Raw genomic sequence first — 22,225 nt, 5'->3', positions numbered from 1 at the left:
TCCACTTGGCTGAATAGAGATTTTCTTAAAGAAACTTCTACTCTGCCATGCTGAATTGGAAACTAATGGAAACTCCATTCAGCTAGGCTGAATTAGGAATTTCCTAATGCAAACTCCATTCAGCCATGCTGAATTAGGAATTTCCTTATGGAAACTCTATTCAGCCAGTCTGAATTCGGAATTTCCTATTGGAAACTTTATTCAGACAAGCTGAATTGAGAATTTCCTAATGGAAACTTTATTCCGCCAAACTGAATTGAGAATTTCCTAATGGAAACTTTATTCAGCAAGATTAAACTTAAAATTTCCTAATGGAAGCTCAATTCAGCTAGATTGAATTTAAAATGTCCTAATGGAAACTCTATTCATCCAGTCTGAAGTAAGAATATCCTAATGGAAACCCTATTCAGCCAGGCATAATTAGGAATTTCCTAATGGAAACACTATTCAGCCAATCTGTATTAAGTATTTCCTATTGAAAACTCTATTCCGCAGAGCTGAATTAATAATATCTTAGTAAAAACTCTATTCAGCCAGGCTGAATTAAGAAATTTTCTAACGGAAACTATATTCAACCAAACTGATTTGAGAATTTCCTAAAGAAAACTCTATTCAGCCTAGCTGAATTGAGAATTTCCTAATGTAAACTCTATGCAGCCATTCTGAATTAAGAATTTTCTGATGGAAACTCTATTCAGCCGAGCTGAACTCAGAATTTCTTCAATAGAAATGTTATTAATTTTAATTATTAAATATTTTGCATTCAAAAAAAATATATGTATGTATTTAAAATTGTTGTTGTAATTATTTTTTATGGCAACCCTATAAATTAGCTCTCATAATGGCACACTTCTGCCCTAGAACATTAAATAGAATATTAAAAATTTAATGACTTATTTTTAAGTGTGTGCCAAGCATGTAGACTTAATAGAAATTGACAGTTGACTTTGTGTGCCTGTGTGTGTGCGTTTGTGTATTTGTTTGTATCCACCCATAATCCATAGACATGATAAATACATACGCATACAAACATATCCAAACGACTTTGTGAGATCAAAAGTGAAGTGGAATGAAAGTGTTAAGTTTGCTCTATTCGGATTCCATTCAATTGGCATAATGGCATTGTTGTTATTGTTGTCGTCGTCGTTATTGTTATATAACTCTGGACATACGGACAAAGTGGCTTTTAAATCTTTGCCAGACGACTGGCAACGGCAATCAACTGTATTAACACGGAAACGGAAGTGTACGAACGAACATCATTTCAAATGAAGTCATACGAAAGCGAAAGCAATGCGAATAATGGCAGCAAACACTAGAATTGCACTTACTTGGATCAGAGGAGCACCAAAGGCGATACAAAAAAGATTAATGCGAAACACAGTGGGACAAGAAAATAATAAAAAGAAATCCTCAACCTCAGTTGAGGTCGATATTTTTTTCTATAGAAAAAAATCCTCAACCTCAGTTGAGGTCGATATTTTTTTCTATAGAAAAAAATCCTCAACCTCAGTTGAGGTCGATATTTTTTTCTATAGAAAAAAATTCTCAACCTCAGTTGAGGTCGATACTTTTTCTCTATAGAAAAAAATCCTCAACCTCAGTTGAGGTCGATACTTTTTTTCTGTAGAAAAAAATCCTCAACCTCAGTTGAGGTCGATACTTTTTTTCTATAGAAAAAAATCCTCAACCTCAGTTGAGGTCGATAATTTTTTTCTATAGAAAAAAATCCTCAACCTCAGTTGAGGTCGATATTTTTTCTATAGAAAAAAATCCTCAACCTCAGTTAAGGTAGATATTTTTTCTATATAAAACCTTGAGTTCGATATATTTTCTATCAAACAAATCAAAAAGCGAATTTATTTCCCTTTTTTCTCAACTTCGTCCCACTGTCCAGCTATAAATTGATTCGCTTGACCAGCAATCAACAACCTATGACTCTCAGTACAGTTTTTAAAAGCATTTATTATTAACAGAACTTTTATGGACCTGCAGCAGAATAGTGTAGACAATTTGAATCACAGGACACCAACAACAACACAATACTAACATTAAATAAACTCTGGACTGGAACACATTAATAATCAGCATATTACCATTTACAGCGGGGCAACAAATCCCAAAGGACCATGGCCTGGAAGCATAATTTTTTTTAATTGATGCTGCTCATAAAAATCTATTGCAATTCATGTTTTAATTCCATATTCTTCTCTTTTTTTCTCCATTTCATTTTAACAGGGTGCCGGTTGTACGGCTCTTCTAGTGGCGGTCGTATCCAGAAAATTGGAATTGACAAGGGCTGAAAAGCATGTGCACAATTTTATGATGGATACTCAGTTAACGAAAAGGGTATTTAAATTTAGTTTCAAAGTTAATTGTTGTTAACACTCTCTTTCTCTGTTTCTCTCTTGTTACGTGTTTTTTTCTCTTTATTATTTACTGTTTTTTTTTTAATTTTTTGTTTTCTGTCTTTTTTATTTTTTTTTCTACTCTTTGGAAAATTTTTTTGTTATGTTTTATGCTACCAACTTCTATAAAATTTTTTTCTTCTTACTAAAAATGTATTTTAAAAAAATATATATTTGATAAAAAATTGCATATCCTGAGTTTTCTCTCTCTAAATGGTGTAGCTAGATTTTTAGAGGGACTAGAGAAATCTTGGCATTTTTGTATTTTACTAGACCCTTCTAATAGCTACGCCAGCAACTTTTATCCTTATCTGCTACTAAAATCTGCCCTTCCATTTCAACACCCTTCTATTTAAAAATAAAAAACCCTATTTTCCTTCCCAACTTATTAAATTTGTTGCTAGCGCGTTATTAATTATTTTTTTTATTTTATTTAATCTAGCTTAACATTGCATTACACATTTAAATAATTTTTCACTTCACATATTTAATTAACACCAATAATAATAATAATAATAACAATTATAATTATTATTAATAATATTTATGTATATATATATATGTATATAAAATATGACCATGACTTACCATTTAACCATAACATAACTTGGCCATAACAATTTTCAAATATTTACATTGGCAATTATGCCGATGACAGCAAATGTCAAATACATAAATAAAATACAAACAATATATGGACTATATGTGTATATATGTATATATATAGATATAGAACAATGATATTATTTACACTTAATTGATTATTTATTGAATATTTGTGTTTTTGACATTTTTTAATTTTTTTATTAATATTAGATTACGATATTGACGTATTAAATTCTGTTAAAGCAGACTAGAAAATAATTGCTGAAACGAAAAAAATTACAGCAACTGAAAAAATTTAATAATTTTTAAAATTCATAATGAATATTAAACGATTTTAAAACATCACAAGTTCTTGTGAATTGTTCACGGTTATTCCTATTAGAATTAGGAACAAATAATAACAAAATATCAGCTCACTAACTCTAAACAGCTGGACCCGTAAAAATGGCTAAAACGATGTGAATTTACTTCGATTTACCATACAAAATTAAATATTCACTCAATATCTCTATTTCAAATACAACTCTGTTTTTACATCAAAAAAATTTTTGATTTTCCTAAAAGTATGCTACAAAATATATTAATATTCAAAATAGTTACCTTGCTAATGGCCAGGGATGGTCCGCGTGACGAATTTTTAGGTTTTCGACTGTCAAAAAGGTGTAAACGTCAAAAACGTCATATACTTGTATAAAATGTAATTAATGTAGTAAACGTCATTTATTTGAATATTATCACTATATACAATTACTTTCAAGAATATATATTATTTATACATATATCTGACTATTCCTTACTAGAACTGATAAAAAATTCTAAACTTTTTGGGGAAGAAAATTTTGAAATTTGATATGGATTTGAGAAAAGAATACGCAATTTCCAAATTGACTAATGCAAATAGCTATTTTGTCAAAAACCTAATGGTTTTGGGTGGGTTTACGACGTTTCTGACGTATGTATTATACGTCGTAAATGTATGTCATTTATGTCACTCTTTCTGACGGACCATCTCTGCTAATGGCAGCTGATGAATGTTGTTTTAATTTTAAATACATATTATTACAATTTAAAACAACAATTCCATGAAAATGTTAATTTAAATACTTCCAAATACCATGTCCTGCCAATTATCCTGCTGATTTTTCCATTTTTATCTTTGCTGCAATGTAGCGAGGAAATCGTTCGTCCAGCACTTCCAAAAGTGAGATTTAATTTTTTGCGCCAGCTTCCACCGTTCCAAGCACCCAATTTGATTTAATGATTTCCAATTCCAAATATCATGTGCTCAAAAAACGGCTTCATGTCAAAATAGACGATCAGAATCTATGTTGAGGTCACCACGTCTACTGATCTCACATGATCTGAATTTTTAATTTCCCCGATTTTATCACCATCATCAAAATCACCTAGTATTGACTTTAGGTACGATATTCCTCCGAGTGTAATTCACAGACACCTTTTTTGGCCCCTGTACTGTCTCCTCACACTCCAATGGGCATATCTTGATAATTGGTCTTTTCACCGTGCCGATACATGTCTTAACAGTTGCGGTTCGCACTAAGCTATCTCTTCCCCGATGTGTCTCTATATTATTCTTTCCAACGGCCAACGAGCTGGATGTGTATCTCTATTCTTTAAAATTACGAGTTGTCCCTTCTGTTAATTGTCCTGCTGATTTTCGTCCAGCACTTCCAAAACTGAGATTTAATTTTTTGGACCAGCTTCCATCGTTGTAAGCACCCAATATTGATTTGAATATTTCCAATTCCAAATACCATATGTTCACAAAACGGCTTCATGTCAAAATATACAATCAGATTCTATGTCGAGGTCACAACGTCCACTGATCCCACATGATCTGAATACACTACTGTGGAATTCTTTATTTCCCCGATTTTGGCGCCAGTTGAATCCGCTTTTAAGCCTACAATCCTCATCATCAAAATCACCAGCACGTACTCAATATTGACTTTAGGTATGATGTTCATCGGAGTGTAGTTCACAGACACTCAATCTGGGTCCTGTACTGTCTCCTCACACTCCAATGGGCATATCTTGATAATTGGTCATATCACCGTGCCTTTTCACGTCTTAACAGTTCGCACTAAACCATCTCTTCCCCGATGTGTCTCTATTTTTTTCCCAACGGCCAACAAGCTGGATGTGTATCTTTATTCTTTAAAATTACGAGTTGTCCCTTCTGTAAATTGTCCTGCCGATTTTCCATTTGTATCTTTGCTGCAATGTAGCAAGGTAATCGTTCGTCCAGCATTTCCAAAAGTGAAATTTTTATTTTTTGGACCAGCTTACATCGTTGTAAGCACCCAATATTGATTTAGATATTTCCAGACAATCAGATTCTAGGTCGAGATAAACACGTCCACTGATCCCACATGATCTGAATACACTATTGTGGAATTCTTTATTTCCCCGATTTTGCCGCCAGTTGGATCCACTCTTAGGCCTACAATCATCATCATCAAAATCATCAGCCCTACCCAATATTGACTTTAGGTACGATTTTCATCCGAGTGTAGTTCACAGACACTCTTTCTGGCTCCTGTACTGTCACCTCACACTCCAATGGGCATTTCTTGATAATTAGTCTTTTTATCGTGCAGTTACACGTCTAAACGGTTGCGGTTCGTACTAAGCCGTCTGTTCCTGGATGAGTCTCTATTATTCTTCCCAACGGCCAACGAGCTGGATGCGTATCTTCATTCTTTGAAATTACGAGTTGTCCCTTTTGTAAATTGTCCTACCGATTTTTCCATTTGTATATTTGCTGCAATGTGGCGAGGTAATCGTTCGTCCAGCATTTCCAAAAGTGAGATTTTTATTTTTGCACCAGCTTCCATCGTTACAAGTACCCAATTTTATCCTGATTGAGTGTTCATCCAATATTGAACGGCCCATTAGAAAATGGCCCGGAGTAAGAACATCCAGGTTGTCGTTACCGCTACTCAATACGCACAATGGTCTCGAGTTCAACACGGCCTCTATCTGCGCAAGTAGCGTTCTTAACTTCTCGAATATCATCTCATTTTCTCCGATCATCCTCCTGTGATGATACTTCACCATGTTTCGAAATGTCATCTTTCACTTGATCTTTCAATCGAATTCGTGGCTTTCCCTTCTGTGTGACTCATCAGTTAGCTCGCTTTTATATGCCTTTTGAGGTGGGTCATCCTCATCCAATCTCACAACATGACCTAGCCAGACAGAACATTTGTTCCATATGACGAGCATAAAAAAGTTTTCCAGTCGCGCAGTTCTTCCTACTCCATCAGTAACTAGCTTTTATATGCCTTTTAAGATGGGGCATTCTCATCCAATCTCACAACATGACATAGAACATTTGTTCCTACGCCGAGCTTAAAACAAGTTTTCCAGGTGCGTCGGTCTTTTGCGTAGCTCTTCCAATTTGAATGACCATGTTTCGAAATATTCTCTTCCACTTGATCTTTGCAACGAATTCGTGGAAGTGTCAGCGTCTTATAGAGTGTGTGTTTGGTCAAACGAGAGGTGACCTTGTACCTAAATTTCTTACTCAGACAATAGTAGAATCTGTTGGCCAACACAATTCTTCTACGGATTTCAAAGCTGAAGTTATTAGTTTTTTTATGGCGGTACCAAGGTACCGAGGTATATGAATTCGTTCACTATATCCAATATGTAGTTTTCAAGTTCTTGTGGACGTCTTGCGCGTTGATACCATCAGCTTGGTCTTTTCACCATTTACTGCCAGATCGGACATTTGTGAGGTAATCTCTCGAAGCGAGCGGTGGTATTTCCCAGCATGTGTGTCCTAATCATCATAGCAAATACCTTATAAGCATTGCATTTGGAATTTCAGCCTCTTATCTTAAAACAATCCCACGATCAAATCTTTTTTAATACAAAATTCTGTACAAAATATTTTGAACATGCTGACGACTGTTCAAACATACTAAAAATTAATACCAGTAATGAACTGTTATCCATAGGCTAAATATTTAAAAATTACACGCATAAAATGTAATTAAGTAAAACTAAACTCATCAAGCAGCATCTACGTAAAATAACCCACGAATCGTCTAAGTCAATTTTCAATAGAGACTCCATTAAAAGATCCTCCACCTTCATCTACAGCTTTCATCATCCAGGCAAAACTATTTATCTGAGGCGATTTCTCCTGCCACTCTTCAATACCCTGAGGTTTCTTCCCTTGATGATGTACATGGAGCATATCTTGCTTGAATTCTTTTTTCAATCCATATTTTTTTGGAATCTTCAACTGGTTTGTGACTTTTTGCTTCTGTTTCCGCGTTAACTACTGCTTATTCCGTTTTTGAACTATCTCCATCATCACTGCTTGCAAATATATTCCCTTCAAAGTGAGGGCTTGCCGGGTGCACCAAAATATCAATGGATGATTCCAGCCTCCTCTATTACATCATAGTATATGTCCGCCATCCGATGCAATTTGCAAAACATATCTACATCTTTTGGAAACAACTGTCTGAGCCTTCAAATATTCCATCAGATCAACTGTCCATATATGATACCATCAAAGACAATTTCGATTAAGGATCTGCTTTTAAGCATTCTAGGCAAATCATTTTTCGCATCATCACATCGGCTAATTACATAATCGGTTTCATGGAATATCTTTCTCAGGACACTTCTCGGATTTCGTTCATTTTCAATGTCGCCAAAGAAATGCACATCAAATTTAGCGTTCTCCGTATATTATCTATTATTAACATGATCGGTATACAAACATTCTCAACGCGGTTATATGCCGATTTTATTTTTTTTTCTGCGTCAATTTTGAACACCAATTGCTGAAACTCTTTCAATTCCTCCACATACATATTCATTCATTCCGCCAGTTGTGCTATTTTTGCGAAGGATATATTCTTCAATACAAATGCGTACACATGGCTTCCTCGATTTTTCGAGTAAATCACAGGTACTGTTCCTTCCTCTCATTCTCTTGCATAGTTCTAGTGTTTGACGCTAAAATCTAGCCTTTCCTCCATTATGACTTCGCTTTTCAAATTTTTATAAAAAAGTTATCTTCTCATGGAATAGAAATTCTGTAACAATTCTTTAACTCCTTATTTTTTAAGCAAATTATATTTTTTAGCCAATTTTATTTAAGGCAATTATTTCTTCACTGAACTTCTTCACTAGTAATAAAACTGAACTAAAGTGAGCCTTTTTCTTACGGGCCTAGTTAATGCGTTTTTTGAAGGAATAGTTTGAAAAAAACTAGTTCCTTAGTGAACTAAATAAACTCAATAACTTTTTTTATCAGTTATCGGTTATCAGAAACCCTTTTTATGTTTTATATCAGAATATTTTAAAACGATTCTTTTTATTTATTTTACATAACAATATTCACAATTTAATGGTCTCTTCTTAGTTACAATATGTACGATTCGATTTTTATTTGCTTTGCTCCACACTTTATTAAGTTCAGCAACTTGTCATCGATTTCAATTAATTTGTTTAATGAGGCATAAAATAAAACAACGTTCATCTGCAATGGTCCGTAACAATTTGATTTACGTACAGCCAAGGCTATAGAGAGAAGCAGTAGTTCATTATGTACCATGGGAATATTGTTGTTTTGTTTTTATATTCCTTTTTTTGTGATATTTAATTGATTGTTTTACCAAAAACAACAACAAATTGTGCTTTTGGTTAGATTTAATGCCACAAATGTTCATTAATAGTTTTTCAGTTGTATTTACATGCTTTTGGTTTCAATGGAAAAAGTTACAAATAAATTGTAAGAGGATGAAGTGATAGTCGAAATGAAAAATACGTTCGTACATATGAATATACATATTTCCAAAAAATCAGGGTCTTAATTAAAACTCTAACGAAATGTAACACTGAGTTTCTACGAAAAGAAAGCATTCTCTTTGATAGAGTCCCAAAAATTGCAAGTTGGTTTTGAAAAGTTAAGGCGCCTTTAGACTATGCCTTCTTAACCGACCTAATTTGTAAATTAAGGTACGAAATCCTAGCTGTTTAGACTATTATTAAAATTACATAAATAAAGTTGGCTTTTCTTTGTATACGTATACACACACTTTTCACTGCTTTCATAATTTGTCTCAAATATTAAAAAAAGTAATAATTATTTCCTTTTTATAAACAATTTTACATGTGTGGATATGTAAACAAGAATCAGCTGACTGACATTTGAATTGATCTCGAATCAGATGTAAATAACCTTTTAATGTGCAATTCAGGATTTAGTCAATCGACTTGATTGTATATGGTATATGTAAATTAACTTTCAAATATAGAAGTGTTGCGCTTACTGGTGCAAAAGCAGTGTTGTATTTGAAATTATATTGTGTTAACTAGAGTTGGGTAGTTCCGGAATGAACTAGTTCATTGGAACTATTCCGAGAAAGGAACGATCGGAACTAGTTCCAGCTCTTTAATTAATATAGTTCCTTTTTTGATCTCGTTCTTTTTTCACTTTTTTTCTGATCTTGTTCACGGAACTATGTGAGCGAAAAAAAACAAAAAGAACGATGATAGAGAGAGATTCAAAGGAACTACATATGTAGGAGTCGGAACTATATGGAGCAAATGAACTGTATGGAGAAAAGGAACTACATTAAGGAACTAGTTCCTTTTTCAAAAAGGAACGAGAAAGATCGATCCGCTAAGTGAACTAGATTGCCAAACTCTAGTGTTTACGAGAGCATATTTAGTTAAACATGGATACACTTTCGCATACAGTCCACTTGAGATAAGAGATTATTCTTGTTAAATGTTCGTACACTAGAATAAGACAGGATTTTTTCAATTGCCACATGTGGTATGTTTGGGTGAGATTACGGAAAGTAACGCTTACTGATAAGCGTGTGTAGCGTGTTTGCTTACCACCTGTAAGATAAAGAAATGTGTGTGTCCAATCCATGCAGGGTGCGATAAAAAAATGCTACAAAGTCAAAAGCCATAATTTAATTTGTTTTTCAATGTTGGTGACTTGCCAATCTTGCTTTCCAAAATACTCCAGACACACTAGTCCAACGGATTAGTATCCGGAGATTTTGGTGGCCATTGTGCGCTGGATAGGTAACCATTCTTGGGTGGAGCGTGCTGAGTGCGATGGCGCTGAGCCCAGGGTCTGCGGTCAAAATGTTTGCGTGCATAAGGCTTTAATACAAACTCCAGAATATTTTCGCGATAATATTCGGCATTTATTCTGATGCCAGGATCGATTAATACGAGGGGAGAGCGATTTTTCAATATTTGCCAATAGAATATTGCGATATGCATCTAACGATTGTCACTTCTGATTTTCCAGCCAAATAAAAAGAAATCACACTATGACGCTTGAATTCCATCTCAAATAACTTTTTTCTGGATAATTATCACCAAAGAGCAAACGTGCGTTTGTAAACAATATAAAGAGGTCACTGGTATAATTTTAACAGCTATCGGACGAGTGGCTTAGAAATGGCAGCAGTCTCAAGTTGTTTGAAGTTTTTTCATCTCACCCTGTATGTTATTGCAAATGTGTTCACGCACACTCTCTCTCTCCTCTTTTTTACAAATTAGTCTAAAATTACTCTCCCAACGGATGCATACATGTGTCCAACAAAATCATAGCAGTTTGCATATGTACTGTTGGTAAATGTTTGACTCAAATGTCTTTTATTTTGTTAATATCTCTTTCGAGATGAGCTACATGATCGGAGTTGCAATGAAAAGTAAAGCCAGATAGATACTACATTCCCATCACTATGCGACGCGTTTCGCCGTTGGTTAAGCGGCTTATCAGGCATATTGGGTAATGTGGCTTACAAATGTCTTTACATGATAAGTTGTATTTATGTCGACTATTGTAGCGAAATTGCATCTACGAATTAAATTCAACCGTGTCAAGGTTAGGACATTTGGCATCACACCAGAAGATTCCTTTTCAGAGCAGATTTTTCTTGTAGTAACGGACTTTTTTTCATACAGACTACAATATTTTTCTTCAATGGTATGCAACTGTATATTGTGCAACTTTAGGAAGATAAGGAGGTGGCTTTGAACGCTAAGGCGCCGGTCCTAGCTGAATTTTTTGATTTTTGTTTTTATACCTTTTTAGGGCGAAGGATTATTCATGTAAATCTTTTTTATTTAATTTCTCTTTCGAGATGAGCTACATGATCAGAGTTGCAATGAAAAGGAAAGGCAGAGAGATACTACATTCCCACCACTATGCGACGCGTTTCGCCGTTGGTTAAGCGACTTATGAGGCATATTGGGTAATGTGGCTTATAAATTTCTTCACTTGATAAGTTGTATTTATGTCGATTATTGTTGCGAAATTGCATCTACGAATTATATTCAACCGTGTCAAGGTTCGGACATTTGGCATCACACCAGAAGATTCCTTTTCAGAGCAGATTTTTCTTTTAGTGACGGACTTTTTTCCATTTTTTTCTTAAATTGTATTTTGTTTGCCCAAAAAACGTCAAATTTGTGCACTCCTAATTTTGTGTTCACATTACACTCAAACATTTGACACATTTTGTTTGCTCAAACAGATGGCAAATAGCGTCAAATAACGTAATGGGAAAACATGTTTGACGTGTGGTCACATGTGGAAATTTATTTGCCTGAGAATATTGAGAGAAGTTTTGGCCAACTTCGATTATTTTTCTATTCCTGTTTTATTTCAGGATATTGGTATATCTATAAACATCGTACGTGGAAACGTCCATGGAATCTCCATAAGGGGGAAATTCATAATACCTAAAATTCTAAACTACATGCAATCAGGTTGGAAAATTCAGGACCCTGAACATACCGAAAATGACTTGTGACGGCAGAAAAATATTTCTGAAATCCACAAAATACCGATCCAAAACAAACTTCAATTCATTGAACTTTATAACGATTTCTACAGAAGGACTTATTTAAATTTGTCTCCTAGGAAGTTATTTATGCATTGAGAAATGGAAATGCTAACTATTTGAATGGAAGCGAAGGTAGGAAATTACTTGTACCAAATCATTCACCAGGGATCCGAAATGCTAAATCACAGCGATATTAATTGGAATACACTGCAGAAAGTCCAAATTAGAGCGGTACCATTATATGGAATTCGGTGAAAAAAAGTTGTCTTCAAAATAACTAAAATGGGGGCTATTGACCACTTTTTGCAAACATGTATATCACCGACCAAGAATCCGGATGAATATATATATATATACACATTGCGGGCAAATCACGCAAAATTTAGTTTGCTGTCAAATAATTTTGTTTGCCCAAAATCAGCTGTTTTTGTGTTTGCCATTGAAAATATTTTGTGGTCAGATTATGACAAAGAAATATTTGAGACTTTTCGTCAAATATTTGCCTAATTTAACCTTACCTTAAAACAGGTTAAGTCATATTGTATCACTTAGTTCTTAAGCAACACTTTTTATTTTTATAAATTAGTGTGTATATGCACAAAGATTGAATTCGACGTGTTGGCACTCCGTGGAGAAAATCTGTGTAATGTACGTTTAGATTTGCAAACTCCACTTGATTTCAAATGTCAATTTCAGAACATATATGTCAAATATAATCCATTAGATTTTTGAACAGGATTAAGGTGACGTATATGCGATAGAGTTGCCATTTGAAATTGGGTAAAAGTAGAGTTGACATTTGAAATCGAGTGAATTAAGTAGTCTAAACGCAGTTTAAAAATTAAAAAAAAAATAAATGCTTACCAAAAAATTTTGTAAAATTTATATTTATGGCTATTTATAGTTCATGGTCATATTTTATTTAGTTTCCTTCATTAATTTTCAATATTTTCTAATACGTAGTAAAAATTTACTTCTACTGGCACAATATTAAGGGATATATAGATCGATGTTTGACTTCTGTCTTAATCGATTTATGTTGGAAGCTGCAACGATTTTGATTGCTTAAATGATTTCACAAGAGTACATTTACACTAAAATGTTTTTCATTTATTCAGTGTAAATGTAGCATAAGCCTATAAATCGTTAATAGCTTCCACCTGTATTAACTTTCTTTCACTTTTTTTCAAACTACTAACATTGAAATCTTTTCTTTTTTTTCTTATAATTTTTTATTTAACTGTTATCTGTGCAATTTTGTTGTTTACAAAACTTACTACAATTTTTCCATTACTATATTTATATATATTTTTTCTTAATTTAAAATAAAACAATTTAACTACAAAATCCTGCTCTCCATTTACAAAACCAAATAAATAAAATAAAACAAAAAAACCCCTACAAAACCAAAAAATATATATGCGTATGTATGTATTCTACTACTATAAATTTACACATGTATCTTTTAGCTGAAAAATGCTGCGGCGAATGTTCTTCGTGAAACTTGGCTCATTTACAAACATACAAGACTAGTAAAACGGGTTAATCCCGGACGTGTAAGAACCCACCAAAGAAAGTTCCTTCTAGCAATTTATGCGTGAGTATTCATCAACCAAACCAAAACCAACCAACCAACAAAAATCAAACAATAAACCAAACTAAACAGCAAAAAAAAAACTACCTACCAACCAACCAGCAATGATCCCATCCATAAAAAAAGAATAGAGCAATTAAAGACTTTTACTAACAAACTTCACAACAACAAAAAATTCATATCGCAATGCAAAATGCCAGAGAAATGTGCTATTCCTTTAATGGCTAAAAGAAGCTAATCAGTCTGTCTAACAGCCAGCCAAAAAAAAAACTAACCATCCAACCAACTGTTTAACAACAGAGTTGGTAGCAAATGCTTGAGCTTGTGAGGATTGAGATCTGACATTGAGTCAAGACCATTGTTTTCATTTTTGTTGCGATTAAGCCATTGGTTCTCACCACAACATATCAGAATGACAGGCCAACAAAATTCATGGCCAAGTATCAACACACTACTCTATGGACAATGTTTGTGTGTGTGTGCGTGTGCCTGTCTGTCTGTCGTTGTCAATGGCGATATGTCTGTATGTGTGTGTGTGTGCGTGAGACGTCTGCATTTATATTCATATGTGTGTATTGTCCTGACCTTGTTACGTCCAGAAAAGCCACTTTACTGTCTCGGTTTCAAGCACCAGTGTTTATTGACCTGCAATTTTGTTTAAGGGTTCCCCCACACCCATATTCTTAAAACTGACCGACTCTGATTGTCCTGTCTGCCTGGCAAAAATAACCAAAAAAAAAAAAAACAAAAAATTTGTCTACAAACACTTCTTGTGACAAGTGTTTGGGTAGAGCTTTTTTTCACTCTCTCTCTCCCTATTTTAAGTTAATATTTTAGTAAATGTAAGTGTTTGCTGTTAGTCCACAGGATTTTCTCCACAAAATCCTGTCGATGATGTTGTTGTTGTAATATTTTTGACTAACAGCCACAGTTACATTTTTTGTTTGAGAACTCGTTTTACTAGCCTGTAATTCGGTTGTAAAGCCAAATTTACAAATAAATTTGTGTTGAATACCCCCCAAAATTAACCAAAACAAAAAATCAAAAAAAAAAATAAAACTACTAACAAAATCATTATTCTTTAAGGCAACAAACACAATGAAAAGCAAAGACAAGAAGAGTCGTTAATTTTTTAGAAATTCGTATCTCAAAATAACTTCAAGGAAAAGGTCATGCCCTAATACTATTTTCCAGCACCGATTTTTTTCCAAATGGATCCCTCACACCCAAAAAAATGAAGAAAATGAAAACCGAACAGTTTAATCCCTCACTAGCCCAAAAGAAAATAATCTCTTTTCACTTTAACTCACATGCAATATCTATGTGTCTCTTTTTTTTCTCTCTCTCTCTCTCTCAATCTATCTCTGTAAACATGCAACAAATTTCTCTCTCTCAAACTCTCAGTCTATGTCTCTATTGCTAAATCCCATATCACTCTTACTCTCTAACTTTCCATTTCCCTCTACTCTTTGCTCTCTATCTATCTCTCACACACACAAATCCTTTAACCCCACTCCTCCTCCTCCTCCCCCTTCTCTCTCTCTATCTGTCGCTCTAAAACAAAAACCAAACCAAAGCAAAAACTTAGCCAGAGATCTGTGGAACTATCACAGATCCCGGATCAATCAATGTTTTATACGTTAACTAGTGGTGGACTTACACATGAATGTAAACTCCAATTTTCACTTTGAATATTAGTTTCTCAAAGAGATTTCGTTACAGTTAAGATTGCAGAAACTAAACTCTAGGTAGGGACGCAAAGCTCACTCAAACCAAATAAACTCGAGATAGGGAAACTTAGGACCCCAACTACCCCCCTTTAAACCACAACACAAGAAACCCCTCATCCAAACCTTCAAAATAAAACTTAACCCAATTCTAAGCAAAACTATTTGGCACTCTGTTTCCAAACCTAAGGCACTCACCAAATCACTTTCACTCTCTCCCTCTCTTTCACTCTCAATTGCTGTTTAACACTCTTAACCAAAAAAAAAATTAAACTAAGGCCCATCTGTCGCAATTATCTGCTGTCTGTTTGTGTTTTTTTTTTCATTAGGTTCATTTTGAGATACGATATTTCTGCAATCTTAACGACGAAATTTAATATTTCCATCGCAAAGTATTTTTCAACCCAAAAAAAAATAATAATAACCAAAAACAAAATAACCGCTATTGCTACTACAGTATTATGTAGAAATTAAAAAAAAACAACAACAAAACGTAAAAGTACACAACTCTACTAACATCTTAATCTATGACCATCTTAAATTTATTATTCATAATGGCTTCTTTTTTCCGTTTATTTTTTTCGTATTATTTTGGTATCTTTTCTTTCCAAATTTCTGGATTTTTTTCCTTTTGAACTACTATATAATTCTCCAAAACAACAACAACAAAACAATTCCGAACTTTCGAAACCAAAAAATCGAAAACGAAAATATATAGGTTACGTAAAGTTAAAATGGATCAACGCAAACTCATGGATAATGCCAATACAATAACCGATATGGCCAAGGTAAGTTCGAAAATGTTTATTTTTTTTTATATAAACTATACCACAATTTGTTATAGGTTTCCGAAAATTTTCCACTAAACATCCTCCTAAGCACCCTATACTTAGGCGAATCCCTCAAAAGATATTCATAAAAAACCCAAACCAAACCTCGACCAAAAATATTTTTAAACCAGTGAGCGGAGCAGTATAGTCGGACGGGGCCGACCATATGATACCCTATTCCAACTTCCACGAAAATCTAACTTTCTGTGGTTCTATATTCTGAGCATGGGCAATATTTCGATATATTTCCACACTTTTGACCGATTAGAGGTCAACCAATATTACTAATATTCAGAACAACCCTTCTAATTTCTGGGCCATATTCCCTTCGCCGTGGGTTGTCTTGCGATGTTAGGCTTTCAATTGTGGCCTATAGATCTACTCGAAATAATACAAAAAATTAAGTTCTCGGTCCAGTTCATCCCAAAATTATTATCTGATCATCAACGAAAATTATAGGCGTTGTCCTTGACCATACATGGATCCTCATGGAAAATTTCAAAGCGATCAGAGCTATATTTCCGCCCTCTAGTGTGATATTGGGTTACTAAATAATATCTGAATAATTGGTAACAATTTAAAGGTCAACCACTCCTCTTGAATATACTATAACATTAATTGGTATTCAATCCTTTAACCCCATATTATCCTTTAATCCCATATAATTGGTAACAATTTAAAGGTCAACCACTCCTCTTAATATACTATCAACTTCTCGGGTTTATGTCCCTCGAGAGTTAATATATACGCCATAGAATACAAAGTTTGTAATTTTTCACACAAAAGTCAGGGTCCATTTGACCCGCTAAATATTGACCGATCTTTATCAAAACAGACATGCTCATTCTTTGGCCCGATCACCTACTCCGTGTAAAATTTCACGATGTTCGGGCCATAATTGCGGCCTCTGGAGCGACAGGAAAAACAGAAAACATAAATTTTTTGGTCCATTTCATCCCCTAAATATTAACCGATCTTTTCCAAAAACAATAGGGGTCTTGATTAGCCAGAACCCATCCTTCATGCAAAATTTCGTGAAGATTGGTCCATAACTGTGGCCTGTATCGTGTTTACAAAATATAATGGACAGACGGACGGACACACATTTCTAGATCGACTCAGCTAGTCTAGATATGACGATCGATATACTTAAAGGTGGGTCTAGGGTATAAAAATTTTACTAAAAAATATATTATGTATATAGCTTGGGAGGATTTATCCTGTAAATACTTTTGAACAATTCCATGCCTATAGTCAAGTCATATTAGCAAAATAACCAATATTATATACTCCATCCCTCGGAAAATCCATGCGATACCCGCCCAACAGTTCTCCAAAAATATTCTTAAAAAATACACTTCAAAAACTCCATATTTATAGTTGATCGAGTTCCTTAAAATATATATATATATATATGTTTATATAATCCTTTTATTTCGCGAGTTCCTAAGAAATGCACTTACAAATTTAGATCTGCAGTTGGACAAATCCTTAAAGGAGAAAAACACGTCTAAAGTTTGAGAAGCCCTCATACCACCACTTGGTGCTAGCACAATGCATTTCTAAGTTCGAATTAAATTAAAATACTAAATTAATTTTTTTTAAAACCGAGAATGGGGTGGTCCCCTAAAACAAATATATTGCTGAAAAAACAACGCCTTTATACGGTATATATTCTCAGAAAAAATATATTGAATATTGTTTCAAAATATCCAACAAAAATCCACGGCTATATCTGGAATGTTCCCTCCGAAAAGAAAACGAAATAGACTCATGGTTCCTTTTGAAATATGCATAGAATCACTTTCTAAGTCGATATATGCATGTCCGTCCGTCTGTCCATGTTAAATTGTAAACAAGGTACAGGTCGCATGTATGATCCGCATTGAATGAAATTTGGCATGGGTCTCTTATTGGCGCAAAGACGAACCCTATTGAAATCGGTTGAGGTTTAGATATAGCTCATATATATATCTATATATATATATATATTCATCCGATTATATCAAAATGGTGCATCAAACCACCAATGTTTGTCCGATTAAGACAATGGTACAGTTTGATGTATGCGAAGTTTTTTTTTAACGATTCAGATTTTTATATAGCTCCCATATATACGTTCGTCAGATTTTATGTAAAAGGTACACCCGACTCCCTAAATTAGCTACTGTTTGATGTATGCGAAGTTTTAATGAAATCGGTTCAGATTTAGTATAGCTCCCAAACATATTTCCGTCCGATTTTATGTATATGGTGCACCAGTGTACTGAATTAGGTACGAGGGCGGATCGGAAAGTTCTTAGCCTAGCCCAGAAATAGTTAAGTGTTTTGGAAACTTTCATCTCTGGTATGAACACATGTTACATTTTGTTTCGATCTGGCAACTCCTTCGTATAGAAATACCCTTCACCACACTGTGGTACAGGGTATTATGTCTTTGTGAATATGTTTGTAACAGGCAAAAGGATATCTTTCGATTTGCACGAAATTTAGCATAGCGTAATGAATTAGGTCTACAATGATGTGTGTCAAGTTTCCTGAAAATTGGTCCAGATTTAGATATAGCTTCCATATATATTTTCGTCCGATTTAATGTAAATAGTCACCAAAGTCCCTGTATATCTTTCGATTTGGACGAAATTTGGCATAGCGTAATGAATTAGGTCTAGAATGATGTGTGTTAAGTTTCCTTAAAATCGTTCCAGATTTATATATAGCTTCCATATACATTTCTCTACGATTAAATGTAAATGGTACACCAAAGGCAATGAATATCTTTCGATTTGCACGAAATTTGTCATAGCGTAATTAATGAGGTCTAGGATGATATGTGTAAAGTTTCGATATAACTCCTATATATTTTTATACCCTTCACCACACTGAGGTACTGGGTATTATGACTTTGTGTATATGTTTGTAACAGGTAAAAGGAAACGAGATAGGCACATGGTTCCTTTTGAGAATATGCATAGAATCAATTTCTGAGTCGATTTATACATGTACGTCCGCACGTCCGTCCATATGTCCGTCTGTTGGTGTTAAATTGTAAACAAAGTACAGTTCGCATTTATAATCTGATTTGGATGAAATTTGGTACAGCTCACTTATTTGGCCCATGGACGAACCCTATTGAAATTGGGGAAAATCGGTTCAGATTTAGATATAGCTCCCATATATATTTTCGTCCGATTTAAGGTAAATGGTATACCAAATTCCCTATATATCTTTCGATTTGCACGAAATTTGGCGCAGCATTATGAATTAGGTCTAGAATGATGTGTGCAAAGTTTCGTGAAAATCGGTCCAGATTTAGATATAGCTCCCATATATATTTTCGTCCGATTTAATGTAAATGGTGTACCAAAGTCCCTATATATCTTTCGATTTGCACGAAATTTAGCATAGCGTAATAAATTATGTCTAGAATGATGTGTGTTAAGTTTCCTGAAAATCAGTCCAGATTTAGATATAGCTCCCATATATATTTTCGTTCGATTTAATGTAAATAATGCACCAAAATCCCTATATATCTTCCGATTTGCACAAAATTTGGCATATCGTACTGAATTAAGTGTAGAATGATGTGTGCTGAGTTTCGTGAAAATCGGTTCAAATTTAGATATAGCTCCCATATATAGTTTCGTCCGATTTTATGTAAATGGTGCACCAAAGTCCCTACATATCTTTCGATTTGCACGAAATTGGGTATAGCAGACTGAATTGAGTCTAGATGGAGCCACGTCTGTTTCATATACACGAGATAAAATTGTGGACGGCTCTTTGTACTACAGCATACCAAATATGTCACCGTTGCTTAATTATGTCTAGATTTACATAAATACACAATTTTGCTTGGTTTTATACAAATGGTACACCAAAGAATTCAAGCCTCCCCGTTTGACATATTTAATTCCGCCCGATTCCATTTCCAAGGTCCTCTAAAGCTGATATGTATGTTCTATCTACAGGATACTGTATATATTAGCGCCCCTTGTATGTACCCATAGTAGTGAAGGGTATCATATAGTCGGCCCCGTCCCAATTTTTGAATTTTCCTTACGGGTTTACAATGGATGCGTGGATTTAAACAATTGAAAAATGTTAAGTTCGGCTGAGCCGAACTTTGGATACCCTTCACCATAGTTATACTGAAATTTACTTAAAAATTAAAGTTCAAGAACTCTACTAAAGTGAATGACCTTGGAAAGTGTGGTTAATAGTTCCGATGTAAACATTTGTATTATTTTGTTATTATTATTATTTATTAATATAATTGATGCGAGTTATAACATCCTTTGCAGGGCAAAGTTATATGTGAGGGTAATTGGAATTATTGAACATTTTAATTTCGAACCTAACATTTTCGTTTTGTAACACAATACCATCCTTTAGCCTAAGTATTAAATCGATAGGTATTATTATTTAAGGGATAGACCTAAATACGGACCTCAAACCTAACGTTCTAGGGTTTTTCTCGATATCCACCGAAGGTAGAATGATTACAACAGACTGCTAAATTGTCTTAGAATTCCATTCTTTTAAGTTGAAAAACGGACTCAACAAACCCCAAAATTCCGAATTTTTCGTGGGATAGCCTTATATGGGGTCTATGCCTAAACGTGAACCGATATAGCCCATCTTCGAACTTGACCTGCCTGTTCGATGAGTTACAAACGGAAGACAAACATAATATTACCTCCACACTGTTGTGGAGGATATAAAAATGTTCATGACATATTGTAGGTATTTTAATGGCCACAAAAAAATTTGAAATATAGGTACAATGTATATTGCCCTCATATAAAAGTGAATGTCTTCGGTCATTTCCAGGCCACTGACATTTTCAAACAGAAATTACTGAAATTTAGCATTCCTGTAGAATAAAAACGCCATGTTTAAATATTCAATATGTTTTGACATATCCCTTTCTGCAAAAACGATCTCTTCATGAGTCACTTCAGGTTATGCCACCTAGACATACTGATCGCCATGAGCTGAAGAGGGAATACATTATCTCCATAAAAGTAGCAAGATCTATTAATAAGGTCATAGAACAAGAGAAAGTCAGCTGTTTTTTCTGAAGTCTAATATCAAAAATATAGACATTTTTTTAAGTTTTCATAATGGAAGTCAATAATGGATTTTTTCAACAAACTTGAAAGGCAGCTGATATCCAGGTGTTCTCACTGGATGACACAGAGGAGCTGATAGCCTTTACGTAGTTATTTATGATAGTGCATGGGAAAGTTTTCTTTATACGTTTCTAATTAAATATTAATTATAAACAAATTGTGGTATATGAATATTCATTGTAATTAATATTTTGTCTATTATTTTTTATAAACCAAAACTACTCTTATAATGTCCCATCTTTTTAGACTCAAAACACAGTATATGAAATAATATCGGATATGTCCAGTCGACAGGATGCCATTGAAGAACGTTTGACCAATCTTGAGGATAAATTACAAGCCTTACAAGTACTGTGTTCATGATTTTTAACAGACAACATTTTAGAACATACCAAAAATATGCTAACAATGTTTTATCTTTCTCTCTCTCTCTCTCTCTCTCTCTCTCTCTCTCTCGCCCTCCACACACTCCACAACAAAATCACAGGATCACATGGAAAGTTTACCCGAGATAATAACAAGATGTTTGAGCCAACATCAGGAACGTGTAGAGCAGCGTAAAAATTTCTTACATCCAGATACGGCTGCTGCGCAATCACTGCAGCCGCCACACACACCGACGCCGATGTTCAATGCGCCCTCAATGCAGTTTCCACATTCAAGGTGGGTACTAAACGCTTACCAAAACACCAATTCTGGCATTGTTTCGCAACAACAACAAATTCAGCAGCAACATCCGCAAATGCATCTTCTTCTTAATAACAATAATAACAACAACAATACCACCACCACCACCTCTTCCAATCACCAATACCACCACCACCACCATATGCTATCTAGCGACACATTGCCATTGATTCCCTGTAAAAAATCCTCGAAATCATCACCACCCAATTCACAAATGCCATCGACACCACCACCACCACAACCACAACCTGTCTCATCCCCGCCACCTCCACCACTGCCCATGCGACACTTTAATGCAAATAGAGCAAATTGAAATTTGAAACAACAACAACAAAAAGAAACCCTAATTTGAAGAAACAAAAAAAAGAAATGAT

General features: G+C 34.4%; 1 protein-coding gene across 1 annotated transcript; it reads left to right on the top strand.

Moving 5' to 3' along the window:
- Nucleotides 1-2,238: 2,238 nt before the first annotated feature.
- Nucleotides 2,239-22,164, top strand: LOC133326288 (small conductance calcium-activated potassium channel protein-like; the record flags this gene model as incomplete). The annotated part of the gene is made up of 5 exons (XM_061534963.1): nt 2,239-2,349; nt 13,351-13,478; nt 15,921-15,990; nt 21,411-21,512; nt 21,652-22,164. Coding segments are annotated over 5 exons (924 nt in total), but the record flags the coding sequence as incomplete, so codon positions are not given.
- Nucleotides 22,165-22,225: the final 61 nt, after the last annotated feature.

The sequence above is a fragment of the Musca vetustissima genome, unplaced genomic scaffold (assembly GCF_032173495.1).
Source record: "Musca vetustissima isolate MV318-11 ecotype Yass unplaced genomic scaffold, APGP_CSIRO_Mvet_v1 utg19322, whole genome shotgun sequence".
NCBI classification, from domain to species: domain Eukaryota; kingdom Metazoa; phylum Arthropoda; class Insecta; order Diptera; family Muscidae; genus Musca; species Musca vetustissima.
Note: the sequence above shows the minus strand (reverse complement) of the source record. Positions and strands in the feature narration are given on the sequence as shown.